The 25,757-nt window shown below is 42.6% G+C and overlaps 9 protein-coding genes across 9 annotated transcripts; 2 read left to right on the top strand and 7 right to left on the bottom strand.

The window, feature by feature from the left end:
• Positions 1-3: 3 nt before the first annotated feature.
• Positions 4-12,348, bottom strand: WALSEDRAFT_31561 (hypothetical protein). The gene is made up of 11 exons (XM_006956834.1): positions 12,117-12,348; positions 10,281-12,059; positions 9,086-10,233; positions 6,373-9,038; positions 6,077-6,323; positions 4,597-6,027; positions 3,916-4,545; positions 2,546-3,871; positions 886-2,496; positions 581-839; positions 4-533 (listed from the first exon to the last, which is right to left on the bottom strand). The coding sequence occupies exons 1-11, from the start codon at positions 12,341-12,343 to the stop codon at positions 89-91; spliced, it is 11,769 nt and encodes a 3,922-aa protein (XP_006956896.1). The 5' UTR covers positions 12,344-12,348; the 3' UTR covers positions 4-88.
• Positions 12,349-12,739: 391 nt separating this feature from the next.
• On the bottom strand, positions 12,740-13,139 carry WALSEDRAFT_67738 (hypothetical protein; the record flags this gene model as incomplete). The annotated part of the gene is made up of 4 exons (XM_006956833.1): positions 12,740-12,879; positions 12,926-12,964; positions 13,016-13,067; positions 13,114-13,139. The coding sequence occupies 4 exons, from the start codon at positions 13,137-13,139 to the stop codon at positions 12,814-12,816; spliced, it is 183 nt and encodes a 60-aa protein (XP_006956895.1). The 3' UTR covers positions 12,740-12,813.
• Positions 13,140-13,508: 369 nt separating this feature from the next.
• WALSEDRAFT_53703 (MBOAT-domain-containing protein) lies at positions 13,509-15,986 on the bottom strand (the record flags this gene model as incomplete). The annotated part of the gene is made up of 3 exons (XM_006956832.1): positions 15,883-15,986; positions 13,814-15,832; positions 13,509-13,763 (listed from the first exon to the last, which is right to left on the bottom strand). The coding sequence occupies exons 2-3, from the start codon at positions 15,353-15,355 to the stop codon at positions 13,509-13,511; spliced, it is 1,797 nt and encodes a 598-aa protein (XP_006956894.1). The 5' UTR covers positions 15,356-15,832; positions 15,883-15,986.
• An 80-nt stretch (positions 15,987-16,066) lies between these two features.
• On the bottom strand, positions 16,067-16,873 carry WALSEDRAFT_15919 (chorismate mutase; the record flags this gene model as incomplete). The annotated part of the gene is made up of 2 exons (XM_006956788.1): positions 16,067-16,626; positions 16,672-16,873. 2 exons carry the CDS (start codon positions 16,871-16,873, stop codon positions 16,067-16,069), a joined length of 762 nt encoding a protein of 253 aa, XP_006956850.1.
• Positions 16,874-17,041: 168 nt separating this feature from the next.
• On the top strand, positions 17,042-20,169 carry WALSEDRAFT_31558 (hypothetical protein). The gene is made up of 3 exons (XM_006956831.1): positions 17,042-18,067; positions 18,111-19,198; positions 19,249-20,169. The coding sequence occupies exons 1-3, from the start codon at positions 17,164-17,166 to the stop codon at positions 20,095-20,097; spliced, it is 2,841 nt and encodes a 946-aa protein (XP_006956893.1). The 5' UTR covers positions 17,042-17,163; the 3' UTR covers positions 20,098-20,169.
• Positions 20,170-20,265: 96 nt separating this feature from the next.
• WALSEDRAFT_27562 (hypothetical protein) lies at positions 20,266-22,038 on the bottom strand (the record flags this gene model as incomplete). The annotated part of the gene is made up of 1 exon (XM_006956830.1): positions 20,266-22,038. One exon carries the CDS (start codon positions 22,036-22,038, stop codon positions 20,266-20,268), a length of 1,773 nt encoding a protein of 590 aa, XP_006956892.1.
• Positions 22,039-22,291: 253 nt separating this feature from the next.
• Positions 22,292-23,312, bottom strand: WALSEDRAFT_43658 (A1pp-domain-containing protein). Its single transcript, XM_006956829.1, has 3 exons — positions 23,180-23,312; positions 22,817-23,137; positions 22,292-22,771 (listed from the first exon to the last, which is right to left on the bottom strand). The coding sequence occupies exons 1-3, from the start codon at positions 23,297-23,299 to the stop codon at positions 22,697-22,699; spliced, it is 516 nt and encodes a 171-aa protein (XP_006956891.1). The 5' UTR covers positions 23,300-23,312; the 3' UTR covers positions 22,292-22,696.
• WALSEDRAFT_36045 (hypothetical protein) lies at positions 23,298-25,247 on the top strand. Its single transcript, XM_006956828.1, has 3 exons — positions 23,298-23,383; positions 23,428-23,677; positions 23,724-25,247. Exons 2-3 carry the CDS (start codon positions 23,589-23,591, stop codon positions 24,412-24,414), a joined length of 780 nt encoding a protein of 259 aa, XP_006956890.1. The 5' UTR covers positions 23,298-23,383; positions 23,428-23,588; the 3' UTR covers positions 24,415-25,247.
• On the bottom strand, positions 23,788-25,603 carry WALSEDRAFT_59643 (hypothetical protein; the record flags this gene model as incomplete). Its single annotated transcript, XM_006956827.1, has 3 exons — positions 23,788-23,867; positions 23,970-25,247; positions 25,293-25,603. The coding sequence occupies 2 exons, from the start codon at positions 25,598-25,600 to the stop codon at positions 24,557-24,559; spliced, it is 999 nt and encodes a 332-aa protein (XP_006956889.1). The 3' UTR covers positions 23,788-23,867; positions 23,970-24,556.
• Positions 25,604-25,757: the final 154 nt, after the last annotated feature.

The following is a 25,757-nucleotide window of genomic DNA, read 5'->3' as shown; positions in this document are numbered from 1 at the left end:
AAGAGAGAAATATTAATTAATAGATAAGAAAAATACATAAGGAAAAAAATAAACCCTAGAGAACTAACTAAACTTATAAAATAATCATCTATTGTGCGAACGCGAGAGCAATTGCGACGTCCTCTGAATGTGAAAGTGATAACTTGAACTCTTTGACGCTTCTCTCATTTGCTGCTTTGGCTGCGTCACCGTGTAACTTTACAGTTGGTCCTGTCTCTGATGAAACGACTTCAATTTCTTTCATTGATGCTGCTGCGCCTTTACCCTTAGTGTTGAGTGCTTTGAAGACTGCCTCTTTAGCTGCCCATCTTGCTGCGAATGATGCCTTTGAGTCTGGTTGCTTCTCACAGTATGCAACTTCTCCAGTTGTGAAGTTACGTTCGACAAATGTTGGGTTGGAAACTGGAACAGCTGAGATAAGTACTGCATCAGTTCCTACACCTTGAACACCATCAACTGATTTGAGCATCTCGCTAGCAACGCCAGCGTTTCCAGTCTTGTATGATAACTTCTCATTAAGCTTCTTTGGGAATCTATGTATCTGTTAGACGAATTCAGCACTAATTATTCAAACACTCACGAGTATGAACCCTTGTTATCATTTTCAGTACGTGCGAGTGGGTTGAGGAGAACTGGAATTTCTGTTTCTGATGCGAATGGTGGAGTCTCCTTAATTTGAACGAGGTTGTTGTGGATCATGTGTGCATTGAGCTTCTTGTAGCTGTCACGCTCACGGTCAGCTCTAAGCTTGGCATACTGTTCGAGAGATTCTTGGCTAAGAGCCGCGTAGAGGTATGCTGGGTGAACAATAAGACATGAACCGCCAACTTGTCCGAAACCTGAATATGTTAGTAAATTGCCTTAGATACACCAAATGAAACTCACCGAATGAAGTCAAGATACCACACTTGATAGCATCGACCTTGATTGACTTAGACAAGTAGACCAAGTACTTGAAGGCTTGCATCTCAGCGGAAATGTTATCAGCGTTGCGGTTACCAGGAATGATAGCATCGTTGATAGCTTGGACAGCACCGTTGAACATCCATGCTGCTGCACCACCCTTAGGGTGACCAGTGAGCCATTTCTGGGCGATGACTGGACAAGCGTTTCCTTCAGTTCTACCGAGGTGCTTGAAGAGTTCATTGTAAGTCTCAGACTCATTCTTGTCATTGGCCTTGGTAGATGTACCGTGGAAAGTACAGAGACCAATGTCGTCAGCCTTAAGACCCCAAACAGCGAGCGCACGGCGGAGTGGAGCGATACGTGCGTCGGTGCCTTCAAGCATACCGAATGATGCCAATGCTTGCTTCTCTTGACGTTCAGCTTCTTCTTCCAAGAATGAGGTTCTTGCTTTGATAGTAGCTTCATCGACCTTGCCACCACTCTTCTCAATTGCAGCGAATTCCTCAGAGAGTAATTCGAGTTCATTATCCAACCATTCGGAGACTTGCTTACGACGGAATTGCATTTGTCTTGAGCGGTAGTTAATGTCAAGAGTTGGGATTGGAACGTCAGAGTGGATTTCTCTACCAACGCTGAGAAGACCCTTTCCTGGTGCTGGAATTGAGCGACCGGCCTTATCAGATGAAGTGGAAGTGAAACCGATGACACCACGAATTGGAGAACCCATCTTGATAGCAGTTGAAGCAGTCATGAGAACTTGTACACCAGTACCTTGTGATTCCATGAAACCAGCACGTGTAGTAGTAGTTGGTCTTGACATCTCGTTTGGTTCACGACCGTTAGCGAATTCAGTCTCAGAGTTTGAGGTGGCCTTCATGTTTGCGAATTCATATGAACCCTCCTCAGAGAAGTCATCGAAACCACCAGCAATCATAACCTTAGCTTTACCGGTGAGGAGTGTGTCACATGCAATATCGAGAGATTGAAGAGCAGTAGCACAGGCACCAACTGGAATCTTGATTGGACCAGATGAAGACATGAGGAGCAAGTTAACCCAACCAGCGACAGTATTGATGAAAGTTTCTTGAAGAATATCCATTTGGACGTCCTTCTCTTCACGACGATCCTTGAACATCGCTGAGAGCGCTTCCATACCACCCATACCGGAACCGAGGGAGGTACCAACTTCAGATGGGTGCACATACTTGTAGATCTCATATGGATCAGTGATACCAGAATTGACGAGAGCTTCGGTAACTGCAACAAGTGACCAGAGAGCAGTACGGTCGATTTGAGCAGCAATGTCAGCTGGGATACCATAACGACCAGCGTCCCAACCTGTTGGAAGTTGACCAGCGACGAGACGGTTAAAGTGGAATGCCTTTGGTACGAGAACACGTGCACCACGCTTGAGCTTAACTGACCATTCGCCTGATTCTGATTGCCAGATGTCAACCTTGTCACCATGCTCATTTCTGAATTTCTCAGCATCAGCGTCGGAGACTTCTATTGGTTCCAAGTCGTGGTTGAGCTCAATTTCTTGATTGAAGCCCTTACGCTTTGGATCGTAGCCCTTGAAGAGTTCTGGTTCTGTAGGTTCAAGTTAGAAAAGTAAATATTGTATGGTTAGTAAACCTACCAATCAAACGAATACCAGTGTGCTCGAGAATAGGCTTTTCATATCTTGGCTTGACATCCTTGTCATCGACTGGATCACCAGACTTGCTGTCAACCCAACCGACGTATAATTGACCAGACTTGAGACGACCATCGAAGTGCTTGATGAAGCCCATCATCCAAGCCATTTCGATACAACCTTCAATGGTGAACTCACCACGGGCTTCCATTTCCCAACGGGTACGAGCTGAACCCCATGGACCGACTTCAGCGAAACCGGAAACGACAACAACCTTATCGAGGTCGATCAAACCTTCAAGTTTACCGAGATCACCGAATACTTCTGGCTTAGAAAGATCTGGGAAGCCGTACTTGAAGTTAGCACGTGGTGCAACCTTAACTTCTTTGTAGAGACCTTCAGCTTCAACACCGTTAACAGTGGCGAAGTCAGCTGAGTTGTCCGCAGAAATAGCACGACGACGAGCCGCATCGGCTTGAAGATCTTGACGAAGCTTGGTGGAAATTTGAGCAAGATCAGGTAATCTGTCCATACCACCGTTAAGATCAGCCCAGATTGGTTCAACTTGGGTAATGTCGAAGAGAAGTGGGTGCATTAAACCGAGGATGTTGAATGCCATTTCCTTTGAAGAGAAGGTACGAACACCGTGGTTTTCAACACCTTCAGCGACAATGTTTGTAGCACTCATCAAACCGGTACCACGAGTCCAACCAATGACGGCACCAGCAAGACAGAGGTAGTCACCCCAGCTTTCTGAGCTCCAACGGTTGAAGAGTGTCTCGAGAGAGATCTTAGACTCAGAGTAGAGACCATCGTTACCGAAGAGACCGTGGTTTGGTGAGAGTGGGAGTACGACTTGAGTTGGGCGGGTAACGAAGTTACGAGCAGCCTTCTTAGCCTTGACAGCACCAAGTAAACGAAGAACATTAACCAACATAATTCTGTGGGCAAGTTCAGACTTGTCATCGAGACCATCAATTTCACGACCATTCTCTGGGAGAGCAGCAAATGGAAGGACGTAATCAAGATCCATACCGAGGGTTGAGTAGATGTATTCAACAAGTTGTTCAACATCTTGCTTGGAACCTTGGTTGAATGGAACGACAGTAAGTGATGAGCCACGTGAACCACACTCATGGTAGACTGCTTGGTAGTACTCAACAGTAGCACGACTGTAACGGGAGGTGGTGATAACAACGCGAGCACCACCAGCGATCAAGCCCTTGACGATTTCTACACCAATAGAGCCCTTACCGACACCAGTAAGAAGTGCGTTCTTGTCCTTGAAAGTAGTACCAGAGGTGGCAATCTCTGTAAGGATGTCAAGGTCTATATGTACGTTAGAAAACTCAATGAAGCAAAAAGTTACTCACAGATCTCAGTTAACTTAGTGCTGTATTGCCAGTTGGTTCCAACCTTACGCTTAAGGTGAAGGAATGGAAGTTTGTCATCGTGGACAGTAGCATTCTCAGAAACCTCTGGACGCAAGAATTGTGAAGATGAACGACGAGTACGTGGAGGTGGTGCTTGAATACTTGCTGGACGACCAAGAGAGCGAAGAACCTCATCGTAAAGTGATTTGATTGAAGTCTTGTGTGTTTCGGAGATTTGTGGCTGTGACTTAACCAACTCGTAAAGCTTCTCGACATCTGATTGAACCTTGTCGAGGTTGACGTTTTGAGTAGAGATCTTACCACCTGCAGCCATCTCCTTGACGTAGTGCTCAAGCTTACGGACGTCCTCTCTGTTGATTTCAGAGTAGACAATGTCACCCTTAGCGGTAACCTCAGTATGAGGAGCAGTTGGGAAGGTGACATCCTTGTACTTAGGACCTTCACCTTCTTTGACGGCCTCACGGCAGTTCTCAAGGAGCTGCTCACCCAATTCCTTAGCAAGCTTGTAGGTTGGGCCGAGCTCAACGTTGACGTTGCCGATGTAGTAGCTCATGTAATCGATGAGTGTTGGATCAGCACGTGAGATGATGTTGAGGCAACGTGAGGTAACTTTAGGTTTGTTAGCAAAAAAAAAATATTGATATCCAATGATACACCTACTATCGCGATCAACAGTTGTAAGACGACCGAAGATAATGTCGTAGAACATAGCCAATGCATCTTGACGAGCCCAGTTCCATGATGAATCGAAAGTACGAGCCTTGAGTGGATCGAAAGAAGACATAACACCATTGATGTAAGCATCACCGTGCTCTCTTGCGATGGCATCGAGACGATCTTGGAGAGCAGCTGCATTTTGCTTCTCTTGCTCATGCAAGCGGTGACCAGCGCGCGGGTCACGGTTCAAGTAACGCATGTAAGCATCGACTTGATGAGAAGCAAATTCATTTTGCTCGGCACGGAACTTGTCAAGTTCTTCACTAGAGATAGTGACACCACCTGCAGCTGCACCACCACCTGCACCACCAGCGGAAGCAGTAGTGAGAGTGATACCAGCTTGACCGGCGTAAGCGTGAGCGATAGAGTCGACCCATTGCTTAGCCTCTGGTTCGGAACCGAGACGCTTGGCTGGTTCCATAGTGACAGCGAATAACAAGGCAGCTTCTTGACGTTGTGGGCCAAGACCCCAGGTCTTGGACAAGTGAGTCTTGACTGATGACAAGTTGAAACCACCAGGCATCTTGCTACCAACCATACGAGAGACGAGACCAGCAGTGAACTTTCCGAGAGATCCTGAGTAGCCGACGTTGAGAGCGCTTCCGAGCTCATCGAGTGGGAGCTCTTCACCCTTCTCTGGTGCGTTGCCGAACTCAGTTTGAAGATCACCAAGAATTTCATTTTGAAGGGTGGATTTACCACCTACGAGATCCTTGATTGACTTGCCAAGTTGAACTTCGGAAACACCCTTCTTAAGCTTTTGAGCAATGATGATGCGGAGAGTGTCAGTTGCCTTGAGTGGCTCATCTGGGATATCAGCTGGGGCACCACCTGCAGATGGAGCTGGAGCTGGAGCAGCGGCAGCTGGGGTAGGAACTGGTGCGGCTGGTGTAGGTGCTGGAGCAGATTCTTCAGCTGGTGCTGCAGCCTCTTCAACTTCATCCTCGATTTCGTAGTAGATTTCCTTCTGGTTCTTGGCGTGACAGAGGATGGTACGAGTGATGGCTTGAGCAGTATCCAATCCTTCATACTTGAGCTTTTGGGTACGGGTAGCCATACCAGAGAGAGTTGGTGAAGGACCAATCTCAACGTAACGCTCGAAGTTATAGTGAGTGAAGAAGAGATCTTGTGTCTCAATCCATCTGACTGGTGAGGCGAATTGGTAAGCTAACAACTCAACGAGGGTGGTGTAGGCTAATACTTGTCTGTTCTCTGGAGCAGACCACTTCTCTGAATCCCAACCTGAGAGGACCTTCTCAAGACGAGGTGAGTTGGTTTGGTTGTAGATCATCTCGATGTATGGCTTAGAAATCTCAAATGGCTTAGCGACCAAGTTAGGGATGTATTTGCCAATAAGCATGTCAGGGTTGAGATCTTTGGAGCTTATTAGCGGGAGAAGGACATCAAGAATAATAAGACTCACCCTTAGCATCGATCTTTTGAGACAAGTAAGTACGGAATGGCATGACACCAGCCCACAAGTAACGGGAGTGGAAAGGTACGTCAATACCAGGAAGTGGGATAGTAGCGAAACCACGCTCAAGAGTGAGGAATCCACCTTCCTTATCAGCCTTTGCCTTGGCAGTACCGAAGCACTCATCGATAATCTCATCGAGGTGTGCCTTGACCTGCTCAACTGAGAGTTGCTTGAGGAGAGCAGAAATGTCGATCTATGAATAGTATTAGCATATGATAACAGGATATCACAAATTCACCGACCTTCTTAACCTTCATGAAATTGAGAGTGTTAGTCAATGTCTCAAGTGCTTGTAAGTGACCAGCACAGACATATTGTTGACCATCGACGTTGAAGTTAACGATTTGGAGCAAGAGCTGAGTACGTCTTGAAACGGAGTCAACAATTTCTCTCAAGATGCTCTCATCGAAAGTCTTGCCAATACGTGATGGGTTGACAGCCATCATTCTGAATTGAGAGCGACCGAATGCGTCACGCTCTACAGCACGTTGCATAGTCAAACCACGGTAGAAGACGACATCAGTGAGTGATGAGATAGGCAAAACATCGGCGATAGATGCCAATGAAGCGTATTCACCAAGTGAGTGACCAGCGAATGCACAGTTTGATTGGACTAGTCCCTTTGAACGCATATCCTCAAATGCAGCTTTCTCTGTAACAACGAGAGCGATTTGAGCAAATTGTGTAGCGAACAACAAACCGTTTGGTGCTTGGAAGGTGTAGTCACTAGTACGAACAGTGATGTCTGGGAACAATGGGAGAGTCTTGACATTTCCTTCCTTGTCTGTAGTGTCATAACGAAGATCCATGTAGCGTTGACGAATAGCTTGACCCTTCAAACCACCAAAGTGAATGGTCTTGGCTTTTGGATTGTTCTTGACGATATCGATGATAGAGAAACCGTAAACCTCACCCAAGTGATCATCAGCGGCGTTCCATACCTTACGGGCAGCCTCTGATGATTCGTAGAGAGCCATACCCATACCTTGTTCTTGTGAACCTTGACCAGTGAAGACGTAAGTGGTGGTTGGTTGTGCAACAAGAGCTTGGCCAGAGATGACCTTATCACCATCTTGATTAACGGTATCGACGGAGATAATCTTAGCACCATCATCCATACCAATGTGACGAAGCTTGACTTCAAGAGTATCACCTGGGAGAACCATGCCAACGAAAGTGACTTGGTAGGAAAGAACACGTGATGGTACGTTGTCTGCAGCGACAGTCTCGACGTATTTACGAGTGGCAGCTGAACCATACATACCATGAGCAATAGTACCTGGCAAATTACCGAGATCAGCGAAGTATGGGTTAACGTGGATTGGGTTGAAGTCACCAGAGATCTTTGAGTATGATTCGTTTGAGAATGGTGAAACGTAAAGTGATGGGTTTGATGATTTGGTGAGTGAGTAACCATCATTCTCAAAGAGTGTTGTACCACTGATAACCTTACCGTTACGTCTGAGGTACTCAATAACTGGGTTACCCTTGGTCAAACCAGATTCTAATTCTACGGTACCAACTGGAACGAGTTCCTTCAATTGGTTACGGATGTTGGCGCGACCAGAAACATTCAAAGACTTGTATGAGGTAGCGTTACCATAGTGAAGCTCTGATTGGACGTCGAAGATTAGTGAAGTACCGACAGTGAGTGGCTTTGATTCATCATCCCATTGGAACCATTCCTTTGATCTGAGCAATGCAACGTCTGAGTCGCTCTTTAATTCGACTCTGTATTGGGATTCGTCGATAATTTCGAAAGTGTTTTCGTAATCTTCGAATTTACCACGGTAGAGGAAAGATGATGAAACCTCAATAGCTGGTTTACCATCTCTCATAACGAAACCTTTAACCATGACAGTCTTGCCTGAGTCTGAGTTGACAATGGAGACAATCTTAGCCTCTGCTGAACATACATCACCAACTGCAATTGGACGAGCACCTGAGACCAACTTGAAACCGTTTGAAAGATGAACAAGCTTGAGTAAGTCACCATCGATCTCCTTAGGGAAGATGGCCTTCATAATAGCTTGCCAGCCAGTGACGATAGCGAAATCCATTGGTGCTTGAACTTCATCTGTTCTGTTTGATTTGAATGCTTCACCATCGTTACCAATGATAGCGCAGAACTTCTCAACAGTAGCAGCGTCAATGGTGACAGGTGGACCAGTAAAGGTGTCACGGACATTGAGTTGAGTTGGTGCACCGAGTTCCCAGAGTTGCCAGTAGAAGTCCTTGATACGTTGGTTACGACCTTCCATAACTTCATGGATTGGAGCGTAACCAATGGCTGGCTTATACTCATACTCGAAGGTGAGTGGGACGCTTTCACCGCGACGTTCTTCAGAAAGGACAAGAGTGATACGACCAGCTGACTCGTTGTAAGAGATCTTAACAGCTTGGAAGCTTGGGTCGGATGAACCAGCTGAGCGAATACCACCGTAGAATTCAGCACCAATAGGTTGACCGTTCTTCAAATCAATGACAACCTTTTGACCACGACGTGGAGCAAGGAGTTTCTTCATTGGGTTGGTAGTGTAACCCTTGCCTTGTACAACAATTGGAGTGGTTACTAAAGCTCTGAACCAACCGACTTGGCTACCAGCGAGGCTCTCTAACCATTCTTCAGTAGGTGGAAGGCTGTCCGAGATTTGGTAAGTTTGCTTGTCTTGCTCAGTAGTAGAGATGATCTTGTAGGATTCAAGTTGAGTAGAAGACTCGTTGACTGGCTGAGCGCCGATGTAGTCGACTTCAGGAACCTTTGAAGCGTCCCCGTTGTAGCGACGTTCAAGGAGCTTCTTGACGAGTTGCTCTTCGATTCCACCGAGCAATTCTTTGATTGGCTCATCGACCTTGGTGGAATGCTTGGCAGCAACAGGTCCCTGAAGAATACAGACACGTTGTGGGTCTAAAATATTGAGTTAGCTGATTTAAAAACTAGAAGCATTGACTAACCCTGATCGACAACGGCATCAATATCCTCAGCTTGCCATAATGAATCCTTCTTAAACCAAACCTCGAATGAGTTGTCAAGAACTGGAATGAATGGTACTGGCTTTTGACCTGGACGTTGAGTGATGTTTAAGAAGTAAGCCTTATCCTCAGCAGCAAGAAGTTGTTCCTTGGCACCAGTGTACTCATCAAAGAACTTATTGATGAAATCAGCTGGCTGATCGAGTTCGCTGTAGGATTGTAAGATAGAGATCTTCTCAGTACCATCGACAGCTGAGAAACGTTCTTCGACACGTCTCAACCAATCACCAACGAGGTTACGAAGTGATAAGTCGATCCAGCGTGATTGGTGACCAACGTAGAGGAGCTTGACCATACGTTTGGTGACTTCTTCGTAAGTCATGTCACCAATGTCAGAAACAACGGTACCATCAGCCTTCTCACCGAACCAAGGCTTTTGGAAGTCCTTGTTGAGTCTGTCAATAACGTAATCACGCTTGGAATCTAACCATGGACCACGCTTCTCACGTGGGAGATTAAAGACTGTGTCGTCAAATTCTCTCCAGAGCTTGACACCGCGAGTAGCGATCTTGTGAATTGGTTCACCCAATTCTGAACGGACGGTTAAAATACCACCAGTCTCCTTATCATAAGTGTTTTCCCAGTCCTTGTCATCAACACCTGGAGCATCAACGATGAGCTGTTTGACTGAAGCAGAAGTGTGTGCTTCCTTAGCAACCATAACACGTGAAGCAAAGAGAGCACCATCGAATGGCATTGGTTGAAGGCCGAACTCTAATGACCAGTCACCAGTCAAGTATGGCCAGAAGTCTTCAGCTGCACCGAAACCTGAACCAGCAACGAGAGAAATGTTAGAGTGTTGTCTTATTGAAGCGTAAGTCTGTATAATTGGTTGGTGAACGTCTTCACATGAGTGGTGACCACCAGCACGTCCACCAGTCCATTGCATAATAATTGGGAAGGATGGGTTGGCAGATGCGATGTTGACAACTTGACGGATACCCTCAACTGAACCAGGCTTGAAGGCGACGTGCTTGATACCAGACTCTTTGAGTGCGGTGATCATCTCAGTTGCCTTCTCTGATGATGGGATACCAGCAGCAACACAGAAACCTTCAATTGGAAGACCCCTAAGTGAATAATTAGTAATAGACTTTAGAGTTATAAGTCCACCTACTCTTGACGCATTTGTTGCCATAATGGGAATTGGAAGGTGAATTGACGTTGGTTGATGTAAAGGGCATTCAAGGTAAGACCATTACCAGGTTGGACATTGTCTTGAATCTCAGCAACCTTGGCGCGTAACATCTTGGCATTGTAGTGACCACCGCCAGCTAATTCAATGTGGTATCCAGCATTAAGAACGGCTGAAACGAAGCCACCCTTGACAGTAGATGGAGTCATACCAGCAACCATAAGTGGAGGCTTTCCAAGAAGTCTTGAAAATGGAGTGTCGAGGTGAATCTTGCCATCTTTTGTCTTGACCAAAGCAGGTTGGAATTTTTCATTCCACTTCTCCTCCTTGATGAGGGATGAGTCGTAAATCTCTGAACCTGTTTTGCCGTTGGCACCAGGAATGAGAACTCTAATTCCGCGACCTTCCCAGTTGCGTTGAGTGAGTGGACCAATACCTGACATACCACCTGGACCGAAGTCAATAGCGTGTGTTGCGCTGGTAGGGAAATCGGTTGCCTTTGTCCAATGTATTGGTTGAGTGAAGATTTGGCTAACAAGGGACTTGGTCAAGCCAGATGATAGTTCACGTAAATCTTGACCAGTTTCGGTGTGGTATACAGCTAACTTCAAATCTGAAGGTGTCCATAATTCTTCATTTGCTAAATCATCGTTGATAACCTTTGGAGTGGCAGATTCGAGGTAGGATGAGTGGTATGGAACACCAACGACTAAGAATCTGGCGTTAAAGACTGCTTTTCTCTTTGAGAAAGGAACCTTTGATTGGTCTAAGCCAGTTGGTGCTCTAACTTTACGAAGGTTAGTGACCAATCCGTAGAGACTACGTGGTGGACCAGTGACAATGAAGTTCTTTGGACCGTTCAACAATCTGACTGAGATCTTTGATGAATCAGCCAAATGAGCGTTTGTTTTGTTGACGAAGGATTCTAAAACGCTCAAGGATAAACCAGAAACTGAAAGCATAGGAGTTGGTTCACCTTCACCACCTTCAATGGAGTCTTCAATTAAAGCAGGTTCAATTGAGAGAGTTGGGAAAGTCTCCTGACCACGCAAACCAATGTAGAAAAGAACTTTGAGAGCTTTTAAAGCGTTATTAGTGAACTCTTGATAAGAATCAGAAGCGGCTGCGACCACGGCGGATATAACACCTTGTGAATGACCAGTTGCACCTTTGATGTTTTCTCTTAATTTACCTGGGGAAAGGGAACAAGCAGAAGCAAATGCGAGGTATTGTACAAGTTGAGTTAAACCGATAAGTGGAAGTGAAAGTGGAATAGATGCTAAGTAAGCGACTGATGGGCGTTTATCGCCATTTCTAAGCCAATTGATAACGTCGATAGATTGGCTGAAATGAACAGAGCCATTGTTAGTAGCATCTTTTGCTAACTCAACGAGTGTTTTGGATGATTGTGCTAAGAAATCTTCGACGTATGGTTGGTAGATGTCGAAAAGGTTTTGCAATTCATCAAAGTATACCTCGTTAGCGCCTTGACCACCGAAGAGTGCGTATACGTTAGCATTTCCTTGGAGTGATTGCTCGATAAGGGCTGCAGCTGGAGATTTTGGAGTTTCCAAGTTAGCAGCTTCCAAGCTGGCTTTTGACTTGAAGTAAGCAGATAAAACAAGCTTGCGCAAGTCAGCGTCCAACTTTGCAGTCAAGTTGTGTACGTCGATGTTGGTGAGATGAACTTGATGAAAGTGAACGAGAGATGCTTGAAGTACGTAAAGAGATTGCTCATCTGGATCACTTGTAGCGACGTATCTAGTGTAAATATCTCGTTAATATCGAGTTACTTAATAATAAAACATGGCGACTCACTTCAAAAACTTGCTAAGTAATTCAAGCTGAGCGTAGTCATCTTCAGAATTCTCCTCTTGCTCCAATTGAGAGTGAGTAGATTGCAAGAAGTTCTCACGCAATATCTCCGCTTTCCACCATACGTTTCTAGATACAGGGATACCGATACGAGATTGTGACGATTGCACCGTCAGAGTTCGTTGCTCTTCAATTCCTACGAGCGATTTGGCGGCGTTCAATATAGACATTTGCCCTTTTCTTTATTTTATTTTATTGAATTTGGTTGAAGAGCTTCAAGCGAGCTGGCCTCACTTTATTCTTTGAATTGGTTGGGGAGAATCTAAAATGGGCTGATAAACAAACAATAGGGAAAATAGAATTATTTTATTATAAATTAATGTATAGCTATCTATTATACACGCTCAGATCCCCGGAATGCCAATTAGTTGGGGTATCTCCTTTGTTTGTCTACATTAGGCAACCTATGAACGGTCAGTTGTCTTTTTCGGTCTGGTTTCTTTACGGAGAGTATTGTTAGCTGTCTATAATTTTAGTAATACCTGCCATCCCCTTTACGTCAAAGAGAAGACACGGGGACGGTCGGGATGTCAATCAAAGCAAAGAAATGTCTCTCGTAATATACAGTTACATTTCAACAGCTATGAATACAAAGTATAATTACAAAATGCTGTTTGTGCTTTCTATGCCAGATGTTACTCTAGCAAGTGCACGCTTTGCCAGCGCGGGTGCATTCACAGTTGTCGCCTGAGCCGCCGCAAGAGCACTGATGTGAGTTTAGTATGGCATTCGTATTACTACGTTACACCTACTTCTTTGTGGTGGGCTGAGTTGTGGCAATCTGCACAGGTCTGTAAAGTGTATCAGACATTCTGCCTATAAGATCGCCTATAAATACTTACACAGGTACCTGGTGCACACTTGCAAGTTGCAGTCTCCTTTGGACCACATGAACTGTTGATTGTTTAGCAAACAAAGTAAGATAAACAGACCAACTTACGAACAGTCGGTGTTACATTTAGTCATCTTTCAAAATTTGCTACTTGATATCTCTAGTATAAGGAGTAGACGCTCCGTGAGAACAGGTTATATCAACTTTCAGCCATGTCGTCATACCCAATCTGCATGAAGATAACATAGAAGACATGTGCAATAATCTGTCAATTGAATCCCTTGCACCCATAGACTCAAAAACGTTCAGTTGCCATCAATTTTATGATGAAATAGCCAATGTGTTACCTTCGTTACCCTATGACAACATCCTTCAGCTGGGGAATACATTTAGATAGCTAAAATATATGCACAAATGAGGATAATTGATTTAGCACATTAAAGTGCCACCGATGACTTGTTTTTATGCATTAATAATACAAATTGATATATATATCGAAAAACTTAACAACGCAAGTAAATGCCTTTCCGCTTCTCAGCTTCCCGTAATTCAAACATAACTTGAACGCCAACGAAGAGTGATGGTAGTGCGACAGCTAGGAATTTCCATCCTGCAGCAGTGCAAACCAAATCGATGAGAAAATCCTTCGTATTACGAATTCCCAGTACGAAGCCTACGAGGTTTGCACCCATAAGTGCAAGTATGTTGAGCACACCACCGACTGCACAGAGGTGCCTGTACCACCACCTATGATTATACTATTCACTGTCAGTAAAATGTTCTAAAAGAATTCACAAAAGTAACTCACCAAATGTGGGGGTAACAAATATGTCGCAAGAAGCTCTGGTAGAATAATTCCACTCGCAAGTCCACCCCAAACGAGAAGGCGCCAATTGAGATCATGCCAAAGCGCAACAAAGACAAAGATAACGGGTGTAATTAAAGCCGCATATTTCGCACCTCCAAGTGGGACGTACAAGTAACGTATGATCCACAGATTAAAACTCCTATGCCATGATCTCCAAAAACCAGTCGTCGAGTAGTTGTTCGCAACGCATCTGATCATATTCTCCGGGCATTCAATCCCATCAGCCAAGCTCCATAGTCTGAAGAAACGCCACGGAATGAGCAGCTTCAACCAAACAACTATCAAATTCCAAAAACCAATCAATGCAATCTGAGATGGTGTGTCGTTTCTCCAAGCGCCTGTATTTTTTATAGCGACTACGTATATAAAATGCAAGCTAATCTCCAATGTCAAGAATGTTGATAAGCAACGTAGAGCATATTTTAAGGTGTAATCCATTGTTGGGCGATTGAAATGCAAGTAAGACTGATGAATGAAGTCGTTATAGGTCATAATCGGACCCGCTAGATAGAGTGGAGGATAAAAGACGTAATATAAAAAGTTAAATAAGCCATAGTCTTGCTCTTCGAGGGAAGTGTTTTTCCTTTCAGAATATGTAAGACTTCGCATCGGAAGCGGTTTGATTACTCTTCCATAGCTCATGCGCATCCAATGAAGATCCAAAGCGAAAGAAATGTTCCTCAATGTTGTCATCTTATAAAAGACATACCAGCGGACTAAGCCTTTACTACTGTTGAGGTAACCAAGAGAAGGGTGTATTAATGCGAAGGATATACCGTTGTAATATTCTATAGCTACTAAAGTGGAGATGTTGAATAACCAAATAAACACATAAAAGTATTTGTACCCTGCCAGGAACTTTGAGAGTGCATAAGAGGCTATACTGATAGCCAATGGAAAAACAAAGTGATAGGAATGTAAACCAAGTAATACAGCTACACATAATATCCAATCGCAATTTAATTCTGTCAATTTGTTTATCTTCTTTATTAGTTTCGATATCAGCACGTGAATGAGTGATATACAGACGAGCTGACGGAGGTTATTCCTGAATGATTTATATTGCTGGTCTGTGAGGTCTATTTTTCTATTAAAAAGCCATCCATTCGCTAGACGACCGCTATATCGGCTGTAGTTGATGTGTCGTATATTAGAAATATCTATAGGGATATAGAAAATGATAGGTATCATTATAATAAAAACCAAATAATAAATTTTAAACTCATTCGAACCCCATCTCGACTTGTTCGTCTGAGAAGATTGAAGCAAGTTCATCGATTGTTTACAAGAAGGAATTTTCGTATTCATGTTTAACTTGTTCATATTTCTTTTTTGCTTCTGTAGCTCTATCCTTGTACGTTTGCTTGAAATCGTCTGAGAGCTCTTTCCACTTGTCAGAAGCTGTCTTTGATTGTTCAATAATGCTAGACTCAATCCAGCTGACGGCGCTGTCACCAAATACTTCGCGTCTGATGCTTTCATTCTCCCTAAGATCCTTCAAGTAGGCAAAGTAGGCTGTTAATGGCCTCTTTGGCGCGTTTGGATCTTTGATTCTCTGTACACCGCCCTTCTTACCTTGTTTACGCAACTTCGAACGGATAGAATTCTCCTTTTTAAGAAGATCTAATGGAAGTGATTTGATATAGTCAGCAAACTCCTTTGCTTGTTTCGTCCTCAGTTGCTTAGATTGTTCAATGTATGGTTGTTTCTCAGAATCTGTCAACTTCTTGTATAACTCAGAAGCTGAGTGGCTGATAACTCCGATTTCAACTTTGCCTTGTTGTCTTGCTTTCTCTAATTCCTCCGTGAAGAAGAGCTGCCAAGGAGTTGGCGCCTGCTTTGGTGGATTCAGCTTAGTCTTCATCGCGTCCTTTTGCTTTCTAGCTTTCTCCTTCTCCTTTTCCTTCTGCTTTTTAGCTTTCTCCTTATCCGCGTCTTTCACTGCTGATTTCGTGCTAGCTGTGGGGTCTAACTCAGGATCTAGTACGGCTATCAGAAAATAAACACACCAAATACAGGAAATGACTGGCTAAATTGTCTACATTGAATAGCTCCCCTTAATGGGAACAACTGTGTTATTCTACTGACGTTGATCATGGTAGTCTTATACAACGCGTCAGAAATTCCGAAAATAGAATAAATTACTTTTACAAATTAAAGACGCTTTAAAAGGTATTCAACCTATTTATATCGTTAATTAAATGTTTGAGCGAAATCGATATCACTCACCTCGACCACTTTCGTGAGCGGTATGACATGATCCTTGTACATTCTAACGACAACCTCTGGATCTACCTTCATATCATGTCTGCTACCATTTTCAGTATCATCCTGTCCGTAATGCCTTGCTTTCCTCTCTAATCTTTTGAGCAATGCTGCTTCTACCTCTGGTTTCGTGATCAGCGATTCCAATGTCTTGACATCTTTAGCTCTGATCGCCTCGTTGAATACCTCGACATTCTCCCTGTATTTACTCTCAGAGACAAACATACCATAGTGTACTCTTCTAGATACTGCTTGGAGGGTTTCTACGTCCCTTGTTGCTGTCGATCCATAATTCAAATCATCAGCTGGTTTAGTGATCGAAGGCACGATATCTTGAGTGTAGAACTTTAATATTTTATCATTTACGTTTATAATAGCTGGCTCATGCAATATTTTCTCATATTCAAGAGGTGGAAGTACCGGTTCAGGAAGGTCTTTAGGGTTGCTGAACGGGTATTCATCCGGACTTTGATAGCGTCTAGCTTTAGCTGTGAGGATGTTAGCAAGTATGAATGTTAGCTAGCTCCATTTACCTTGAAATTCCTCTGTGCCCAAGAGAATCCAGTCAAGCCAGCTCCCTTTCCAATCTGGTAACTCCTCAGCAAATGCACCTGGTTGATAACAACGCTCGTTATGACTAAACTGAGCTCTCTCTATTAAATTGAAGATGATTGTTTCCTCCAATCTAACGAGAACTGAGCGAATTGAGTTCAGATCCAGTAATGAGGTCGTCATGGTTTGAGTAAAAGAATTATTGACAGCTGAGTATGTAAGATATAAACATTCCAGACATTATTGGCGGACTATCTGATATCATAATATCGTCCATAGATTAGCTGTGCTGAAACAGCGATCAATTTGGAAGAGGAGAAATTTAGACAATGTATAAAGAAAAATACGAGAGATGTACCATAGACAGCTAATCTAATACTATGTTATACCCTTAATCTTGCACTATCTCCTCACATTCTCGCGAACGCAGCTTAATTAGCTACCACCAAGTGATTGATGTGAAGATACCAAAAATGAATTCACTCAGACTGTTACTAATATCCACTTTACTATACACTCTCAGTCTAGCTCAACCGCAGTCAGCTCCGTTTTCTAACTGCCAGTCTGGATACCAACAATCACCAGATGAACGAAGAATAAATATATCAAACGTATATACTCAATTAGATAAATCTGCTATATCCACAGAACACATAGCTGTTGGCCAGAATATCCTACGGACAATTTTAATTGGCGATTTAAACGATCCTTTAACCGCGACAAATAGCTCTACGGACAGATTAGCTACATTATTAGTTCATTCACGTGCGCTCTCTTTCGAATTATACGATCAACCACTTAGTTTATGTGACCACGTTTTGGGCGCAAATTCCAGTTCTAATGAACCAGCTTGTCCTGCACCTGAAGGTCGAATAGCAATCGGTGTAGCAACACCTTTGCCAGACCCAGCGAAATTTAATAACCACCCTTACGCACTTACAACTCTCGTGAACACACTTCGTCTTCTCGATGCTTCCGATCCCGCAACGGAGTTAGCTTGCGTTGATGTTCCATTTACTCCTTATTACCCAGATGGATGGTTTTATGAACTAATCTTTTGGATTCCAATTTCAATCGCTATCGCTTTCTTCGTTGTTCAGTCTATAGCAAGAATTAGCACAGCTTATCGTAAAGCTAAATCAACGAAATTTGTTAGAACGTGGGCAGGTAGACAACGTCTAGAAACCAGCGTAATTGGTGGTATATCCGGTCAGATGTTTAGTACGACACCAGGTTTATTACGTTTCGTTAGTCCCTCGGTTGGAAATATCATCTTACACACCCAATGGTGTGCAGTTTTAGGTATGATAGCTGTAAACTGGCCTTCATTCGCCTATCCATTCTTTAATCAATTCGTCTGGTCTTCATTATTGTTTAGTAAGTAATTGTTAAACATTATTAAAACACTAATAAATCATAGATGTCTCATTAACAACATCTGATCATGTTGATCCACTAGCTACTGAAGAATTATCAATACCTTCGCCATTCGATACCTTGTTATTCGAAAATAGCACATCTCCTCTATATCTGAACCGCGATGCACCAAATAACCTACTAGACAATGGAGATGTTAGTCACGCAGCTGGATTAGACAGCTTAGCACAGGTTATAGGGTTAAAAAAGGATGATCTGTTTGGATGCTCAGTTGCACTTGCTTTGGCAATAGCAGCCGTTCTGATTGTCGTAAGTTTACTTTTGTGGACTATTGATTCAATGGGTATGTTACTTTGGAAAAGACACGCAAATAAGGGTCGTGAAGATCGCAGTTTGGTTAACAGATTATCAATGACAAACACGGCTTCTGATGTTAGTGTCCTTGGTAACGGCAACTTCAATAGACATAAATCAGAACAAGATTTGACTTTACCACAAACTAATGATTCCTCAACGTTTAAACGATTCCAGACAAAGTATTCAAATAATAACAATAATGCTAGATCAGGTTTCAGGAGAGCAATATGGGAGATGAGATTGGGAGGTGCCAGTGGTGGCTTCCATTGGAAACTTCTTCAAGGAAATTTATTGAGATTACTCTTGCTTTTCCATTTCCCGGTTATAATCCTTTCAGTATACCAATTATCATTAAATAATGACGGTGCAACCAAAGTTAGTTTAGCTTTTGCTGCTCTTGCGCTTGTGTTCCTAGGCTTGGCTTTCCCAATTTACGTCCTCATTAGAGTTAGTAGAACACCCACCTTGAAGCTATATGATGCGACGAGAACAATTCTCGCGTTAGGTCCATTGTATAGTGTCTTCAGACCAGGTAGTCATCTCTTTTGGGCATTTTTCTTCACACAAAACCTCATCGAAGGTATAGTTATAGGAGCTGCTCAAGCGTCAGGTACTGCCCAATCAGTTATTATTTTAGTAGTTGAAGCAGCAGGTTTATTAATGATGACAGTTTGGTCTCCATGGGGATACGGCGCTCAAATGGGTTTACTTACGTTCTTGAATTCCGTCGCAAGGGTTATAACGAGTGCATTACTTATCGTACTCTGTCCAGCTGTAAGTGTAATGCATTTCTCGGTAGAACCTACTAATGGTAAAACTAAAAGGTAAACATAAATTATGTTGCAGCGGGTTGGGTAACTTATGTTATATTCGTGATACAAGGATTAGTATTTGCAACCGCATTGGTAATCATATTAACCAAAATCTTGGAAGGCCTTTTGCGTTTATTTGCTGGTCTACCATTCACTGAAGATGCACCAACGCATCAATCAGGATTGATGGGCGCAATATCATCAATTGGCAAAAAGAAGAAGAATATTATGGATAGGGGCGCAGCTAACAGCGCAGTATCGAATACAACTTCTACTCAAGCTATGCTTGATAGACATTCAGAACTCGATACACCACAAAAACCATATGCTAAAAAGGGTACGCCAAGTGATTATAGTTTGTCATTTAATACTGCTCCTTCACATATGCGTGAAACTGATGATGATTATATAATGTCAGCATGGAGACCTACTACTGCATTCGAAGATAGCAATAGTAGTGATGAAACCCATGGTAATTACCTTCAAAGGGCAATAGATAGCGATAGTGAGGATAGTCATCATAGAGTAGATGACGAAGAAGCCTTACGTGGAGGTGACTCACCTGATAACAGAACGAGTACACCATTAGTTCCACCAAATTTACCTAATAGTTCATTTATTACTTCTAACGATACGTTACATTCTTCACAAAATATACAATCTTCACAAAATAATGAAATTCATAGCGTACATTCAAATGACACAATTGATACATCAAAACGGGTTAGAACACGTTCGTTTAGTGCCGTTGTTGAGGTATTTGGTGAACAACCTAAAAATTATCAACCAGCGGAATACAAGAACGTTGATGAAAATGATCATCATAGTGAAGTCGTTGAAGGAATTGGTGAAGCGAAGTAGAAGGTTCAAATTCAAATCCTGAATTAGTTTTATATATTTGTAATATCTCTCGTCTCGTATAATATTATTTTCTATTCTATTTTCTAGTTTTCTGCATTCACAGTAATATCATAAACAAATTATTTAAAAGAACAACATAATACAAATTGAATTATAAAGACAAGAAGATCATGGAATGAAAGTAGTCGTTGATTGATGAACGTTACTTGAATTATTGACATTATTATTATGAAATTGAAATTGATCTGCGTTGTTACTAGTTGAATGAGAAGAATAAATCGAATCGCCAATATAATTGAGATGTCGTTGCTGCGGCGGTAATTGATGTGTTAAAGGATTATGTTGGGGTTGGTTATACAGTCTAACACTATCTTCATAACCACTACCTAAAACAGGTGAAGTTTTAAATTGTGGTGGTTTGGCAAAATAACCATCAAAATTGAATGGTATATCACTATGCTTTGCAGGTACGTAATTTTGTTTTGGTAAGGTGGATGGAGTAAGGCTGAGTGGATATCCAAGTGAATTCTCTGTCACTAAATTGTTATTAGGTGGAGGATTAGGTGAAGTACTTGGTTTCTTCTTCTTCGGTGGATTCTTCGTATCACTCTTTCTTCGCTTTGACGAACTATCAGATTTACTCATAGCACGTGCGTATCTTAATCCACAAGCATTACAGAGATCCTTCTTACCAGATGGTCCTCTACGCCATTCAGGACTCTTATCAGTACCACAACTTGAGCAAGCGAGGTTATCTGAATTGGTTTTAATTTTCTTATTAGAAAGCTGCTTTTCGTCCTTTTGACTAGATGCAACCAACGGTGCTCCTACAAAGTCATCTTCCAGAGTGACACCAGGTGCTTCCGGTAACTGCTGTGCGAATTCATCCTTAACTTGCACTTGCGAGGATGCAGGAGGTAATTGTTGATGAGTCTGTGCAAACTCATCTTTAACTGGTACCTGAGTGGTAACAGTCGCTGGAGCTGTTAAATAGCCTGACCATTCATTTTGCATTAATGGTGAAGATTGCTGATAATATCTCTGACTAAGTCCAATCGAATTATCATCGTACGTGCTATCAAAAAGTGTCGTAGTCTCTTGACTGTTATCTGCTGATGCTGATGCTGTAGGATATAAAGGTCTACTTGATTGTATTGGGTATTCATATTCTATCATGAAACATGCGAATATAATTTCACCGTATGGTACGAACATTGATTGAACGGCATATAGGTTATCATTACACCTTGTTTGATGTTTAGCTTTGAATCTTCTAGTACAAGATGTACCTGCACCACTTAACTGATTCGCCGTATGTGGGTTTATTGATATTTCACTCATAAGTGAAGCAAATGATGATTCTTCATAAGGACCCTCACCTGTGCTACCAGTAGATGGCGGCCAAGAGTAAATTATTTGATTTAATCCCAACTTTGTATTCTCTTGTGTCGTCTGCCTGAGTATCTGAAAAATACGTGTTGGAATCATGAACTTTTGCAACGGGGGTGGGTGGTTTCTTGACCAGTTTAATACTGACTGCTTGAGAATTTCGACATGATTCTCGTTGAAAACTGGAGTGTGGCACCAATTAGTCCAAACTGTACCTTGATCATTATTCAAGAGGGGATTTTTATCAATAACAGCGTGAAAGAAACATAAGTATAATCCCGCGTGTATAGAGCTAATAACGATGTCGATTGGTAAATAAGTACTATCCGAAGGATCGGCACACATTGCTGAAACGTGAGAAGGTACAGGTGAAGTTGAACCCAGTTGAACTCTAATGTAAGGTAATCTAACGAATCGAACTCTGATAATTGAACCGTGGATATCCTCTGACTCTATTATCGATGATATATCCTCCTTTGCTTGGGCAGTTTCCGCGGGGTGTAAATAATTATAGAAACTCGTTCCTATGAGCTGATTAGCTTGATATTTCATCTATGAATATTCGTTAATCTTTCGTTTTATATTCTAAGTTATATGCCCACATGAGAAGATAGCACGGGATCCAAGTAGACAAAGTTGAAGCTTCTATCCAATAAAACCCAATAGCAACGCGTAGCTCCTAAAGGTGGCAACTCGCTATCAAATTCATTTCTTGATAGCGTTGAATTGTCGTTCATCTCTCAGTGTGATGATGGCTGATGGCTGTAGCTGAACAAGTCGTAAGTGGGGGTAAATTGAACTATCCACGCATTTGGATGAATCAACGGATATTATTCTTATTAGTCAACCACGATCTTCTACCGAACGCTCAGATGCGATATCATAGAGAAGAGAAAGTGTGCAGGGATTTACGCAGATATGATAGCACAGAAGGAGGAGATATAAGCAAATTAAAAAGCGAAACCAAGTACAATAGAATACTATATACTTTCATTTTGATAGGATACACGATGATGCTATACGAACGATGCTACGTTGAACTGACTATCTTGATATCCTTAGCAATGGTATATAAATGCATTTTAGGCTTATATCAACAACGTCAAGAAAACGTTTCAGCTTCCGAGAAAGACAATAGCGAGAAGTGCTGAAATATCTAAAACAGGTCTTAGAAAGAAACCATTCATCATAATATACGCGACTTAGAAATTCATACAGCATTCAAATTATCTTTATAAACACTAAGATCGCCCTCTGAGAAGAGAACAAAGGTGACTTTTTCAATCTAGGCAGTGTGAGGGTGCTTCCCATGTAACTAACAACGACTCACCTCCTTATGAGCATCTAAGAAGTCCTTGACTGTCTTGATAGCGACTACGCTCGCTTGCTCTATTGGATATCCAAATACACCTGTGCTTATACTTGGGAAAGCGAGACTCTTGATACCATTCTGGTGTGCCACCTCTAAGCTACGTCTGTAGGCACTTCTCAGGAGTTCCTCGCGGTTGCTGTTGGTAAAGCGAGGCCCAACAGTATGGATGACGTATTTTGCTGGGAGATTGTAACCCTTTGTGAGCTTAGCGTCACCAGTTTTGCAGCCACTCAATGTCCGGCATTCTTCCAGCAATTGCGGACCAGCTATTTTGTGTATCTAAGGTACATATTAGATAAGCAAGAATGAATGATAACCCACTTGTCCATCCACACCACCGCCTCCTAGGAGACTTTCATTGGCGGCATTTACTATAGCTTCTACGTCCCCTAGTTTGGTTATATCGGCTCTGAGTAAGGAGATACGACCGATAACGGACATTTCGAAGACGAATGTTGTATGTATAGGAAGTACATTAGTTTACTGTTGCGTTTATACTATAAAATACAATATATAGTAATTTTAGTAAGAAATTTCCATATACAGGAATGCTGACTCATGAGACATAGCGATAAATTTGACAGTTGGATTGTAGAATGAATAAATATACTATGATAATAAAACTAGTTTTATTGGATAAAAAATTTAAGATTTCTAATATCAAATTTCTATTGCGCAATCGATCTAGCTTCCTATCGGCTCGATGCCGGCTTTATTCTGAACGTTGACGATGCCATCAAGTTTACCACCATTAAATTGGTTGGTTAGTCCACCAACCAGTTTAGACACTAGCCCCAATAACCCAGAAATTACTCAGACGTTAGTATCCCCTGATGTGATGATATAGACACTGAATTATCTCTAGATCCCATGAAGAGCTCAGTTTGCCAATTCAACCGGATGAACTCACAAAACAGCTTGATCTATGGGCAAACGTCAAGTTCGACTTTGATAGCCCAGAGAACGCAGCTGGTGGTCAATTAGCAAGCTTAGAGGAGGACTACTCAAAAGCCTTCGGCTTTGAGGACGCAAAGTCCTACTCAAACAAGCGTCAAAAGTACGACTTTGAGGCTGCTTTAGCTGGCATACAGTCAGCAGCTCCACCGGGTACAATTGCACAACAGATTGATCCACTCAGCAATCTCTTTAAGGAGACTCCCGCACCTGTTATCAACTCAAAAGAATTAGAAGCGCTCGATGACGAGGAAGATAACGAGGACAAGATTATCCGTAGAAGACGCTTTAAGAAGCTTCCTATGCCACCTGTACAGCAACGCGATGGTGAAACTTACGAGCAAGCCAAGAAGCGCACTGAAAAGGAGCACAAGGATGCCGAAACCGCCGCTAAGAGAGAACTCGAAGAGGACAAGCGTCGTAGGAACACCGCTGCTAGCGCCAGATTCAGAGTTAAGAAGAAGGCGAGGGAAGCCGCACTCGAACAAACCGCAAACGAGTACAAAGGTCGGGTTGAACAATTAGAAAAGGAAGTTGGTGATTTGAAGCGCGAGAATGGTTGGCTTAGAGGTTTGATCATTAACTCAAACAACCGCTCATAGAATCTTCAATCAATTTACGTTCAACACTGTAAAGCTACCTATGTATCAACACCGCCAGCGATTTCACTCTTTTCTTATAAGGCCTATACATATATAGTCTTGGAAATAACAATAAATATCTCTTTGTTACGTCGATAAGCATCTAAAAGCCGAATATCAAGTCCGCTATTTTTCCACCAATCGTTTGTCTATTAGGTTGACTATCTGCTTGCTCTGGTGTGATACCATATTCATTAGTCGACTTGTTTGGCGTATTAAACATCGTTCTAAGTGTAGTCGTACTAGATTGAGGTTTAGGCGATGGTTTGAATGCCTGAGAAGGTGGAAGTGGGGTGAGATGCTTACTGTTATCAAATTGCTGCTGCTGCTGGCCCTGGAATCCACTCTGTTGATCATCCGACTGGTGAGTAAGCTTAACACCCAACATGATACCACCAAGTTCGTCTACTCGTTTTCCTGAAAGCTTGAGTGCCCTCTGTGCAGCCAAGCTGTCAACAAAAACGACGTCTATCCAGTTAATACCGTCTGAAACGTTTTCAATTGCGCCAAATTGTGGTATAAAGATATCCATCATTCTCGCTCTAATAGCGTCATTCATACCGTAGAATGTAACGCTACGACTTTCGATAGGGCTTTGTTGGCGCACTGGTTGTGGTGCATGATGCCATGGTGTGAGATTGTGAATTTGTTGAGCTGATGGCGCACTAGTTGTAGTATTTTGCTGATAAACATTCTCCTCATCTTGTAAGAATGTCGTCGGTGGTGCTTCCTGATCATCTTCAATTGGTCTACCGTAAAGACTGCTACGCGGTGATTTTGAAAGCGGAGTTGAACTTTGTATAATGAGAAAAGATAACTAACGTCAAAATTACACTCACATGCTACCAAATAAGGAACCAGCACCAAATGCACCGCCAGATACGCTCTGCGAGTGTCCTTGATGAGCGCTCGATTGTGAAGTAGAGAGTGGGGATCTAGAGAGAGAGGACTGTGGAGGCTGTCCAGATTGCGACTGTCTAGGTGGCGTTGATAGTGGTATATTTGACCCCCGTGCTGCACTACTCAGGTATCCAGGCAAGTAGCTCGTGCCCTCTTGATTGGATGTCTGACCAGCCATTGTAGATTGCTGGTTTTGTGAATTTGTGCTTCTACTGAGATCGTTGAACGTCAGCGGACTATTGAACATCTTGGTGGTAGTGTAAGAAGAAGCTTAATATTGGAAAATTGCTGAATAGAAGAATATTAGCAATATTGTAACAGTTTATACTAGTATTTTCTTATGGTATTGGCTCTAGAAGGTGTCGTTAGTGTTATACACATGTTTGCCCTCATTCCTATCATAG

This window comes from Wallemia mellicola (assembly GCF_000263375.1).
Source record: "Wallemia mellicola CBS 633.66 unplaced genomic scaffold WALSEscaffold_4, whole genome shotgun sequence".
In the NCBI taxonomy this organism is placed as follows: domain Eukaryota; kingdom Fungi; phylum Basidiomycota; class Wallemiomycetes; order Wallemiales; family Wallemiaceae; genus Wallemia; species Wallemia mellicola.
This window is presented reverse-complemented; position numbering and strand designations above follow the sequence as displayed.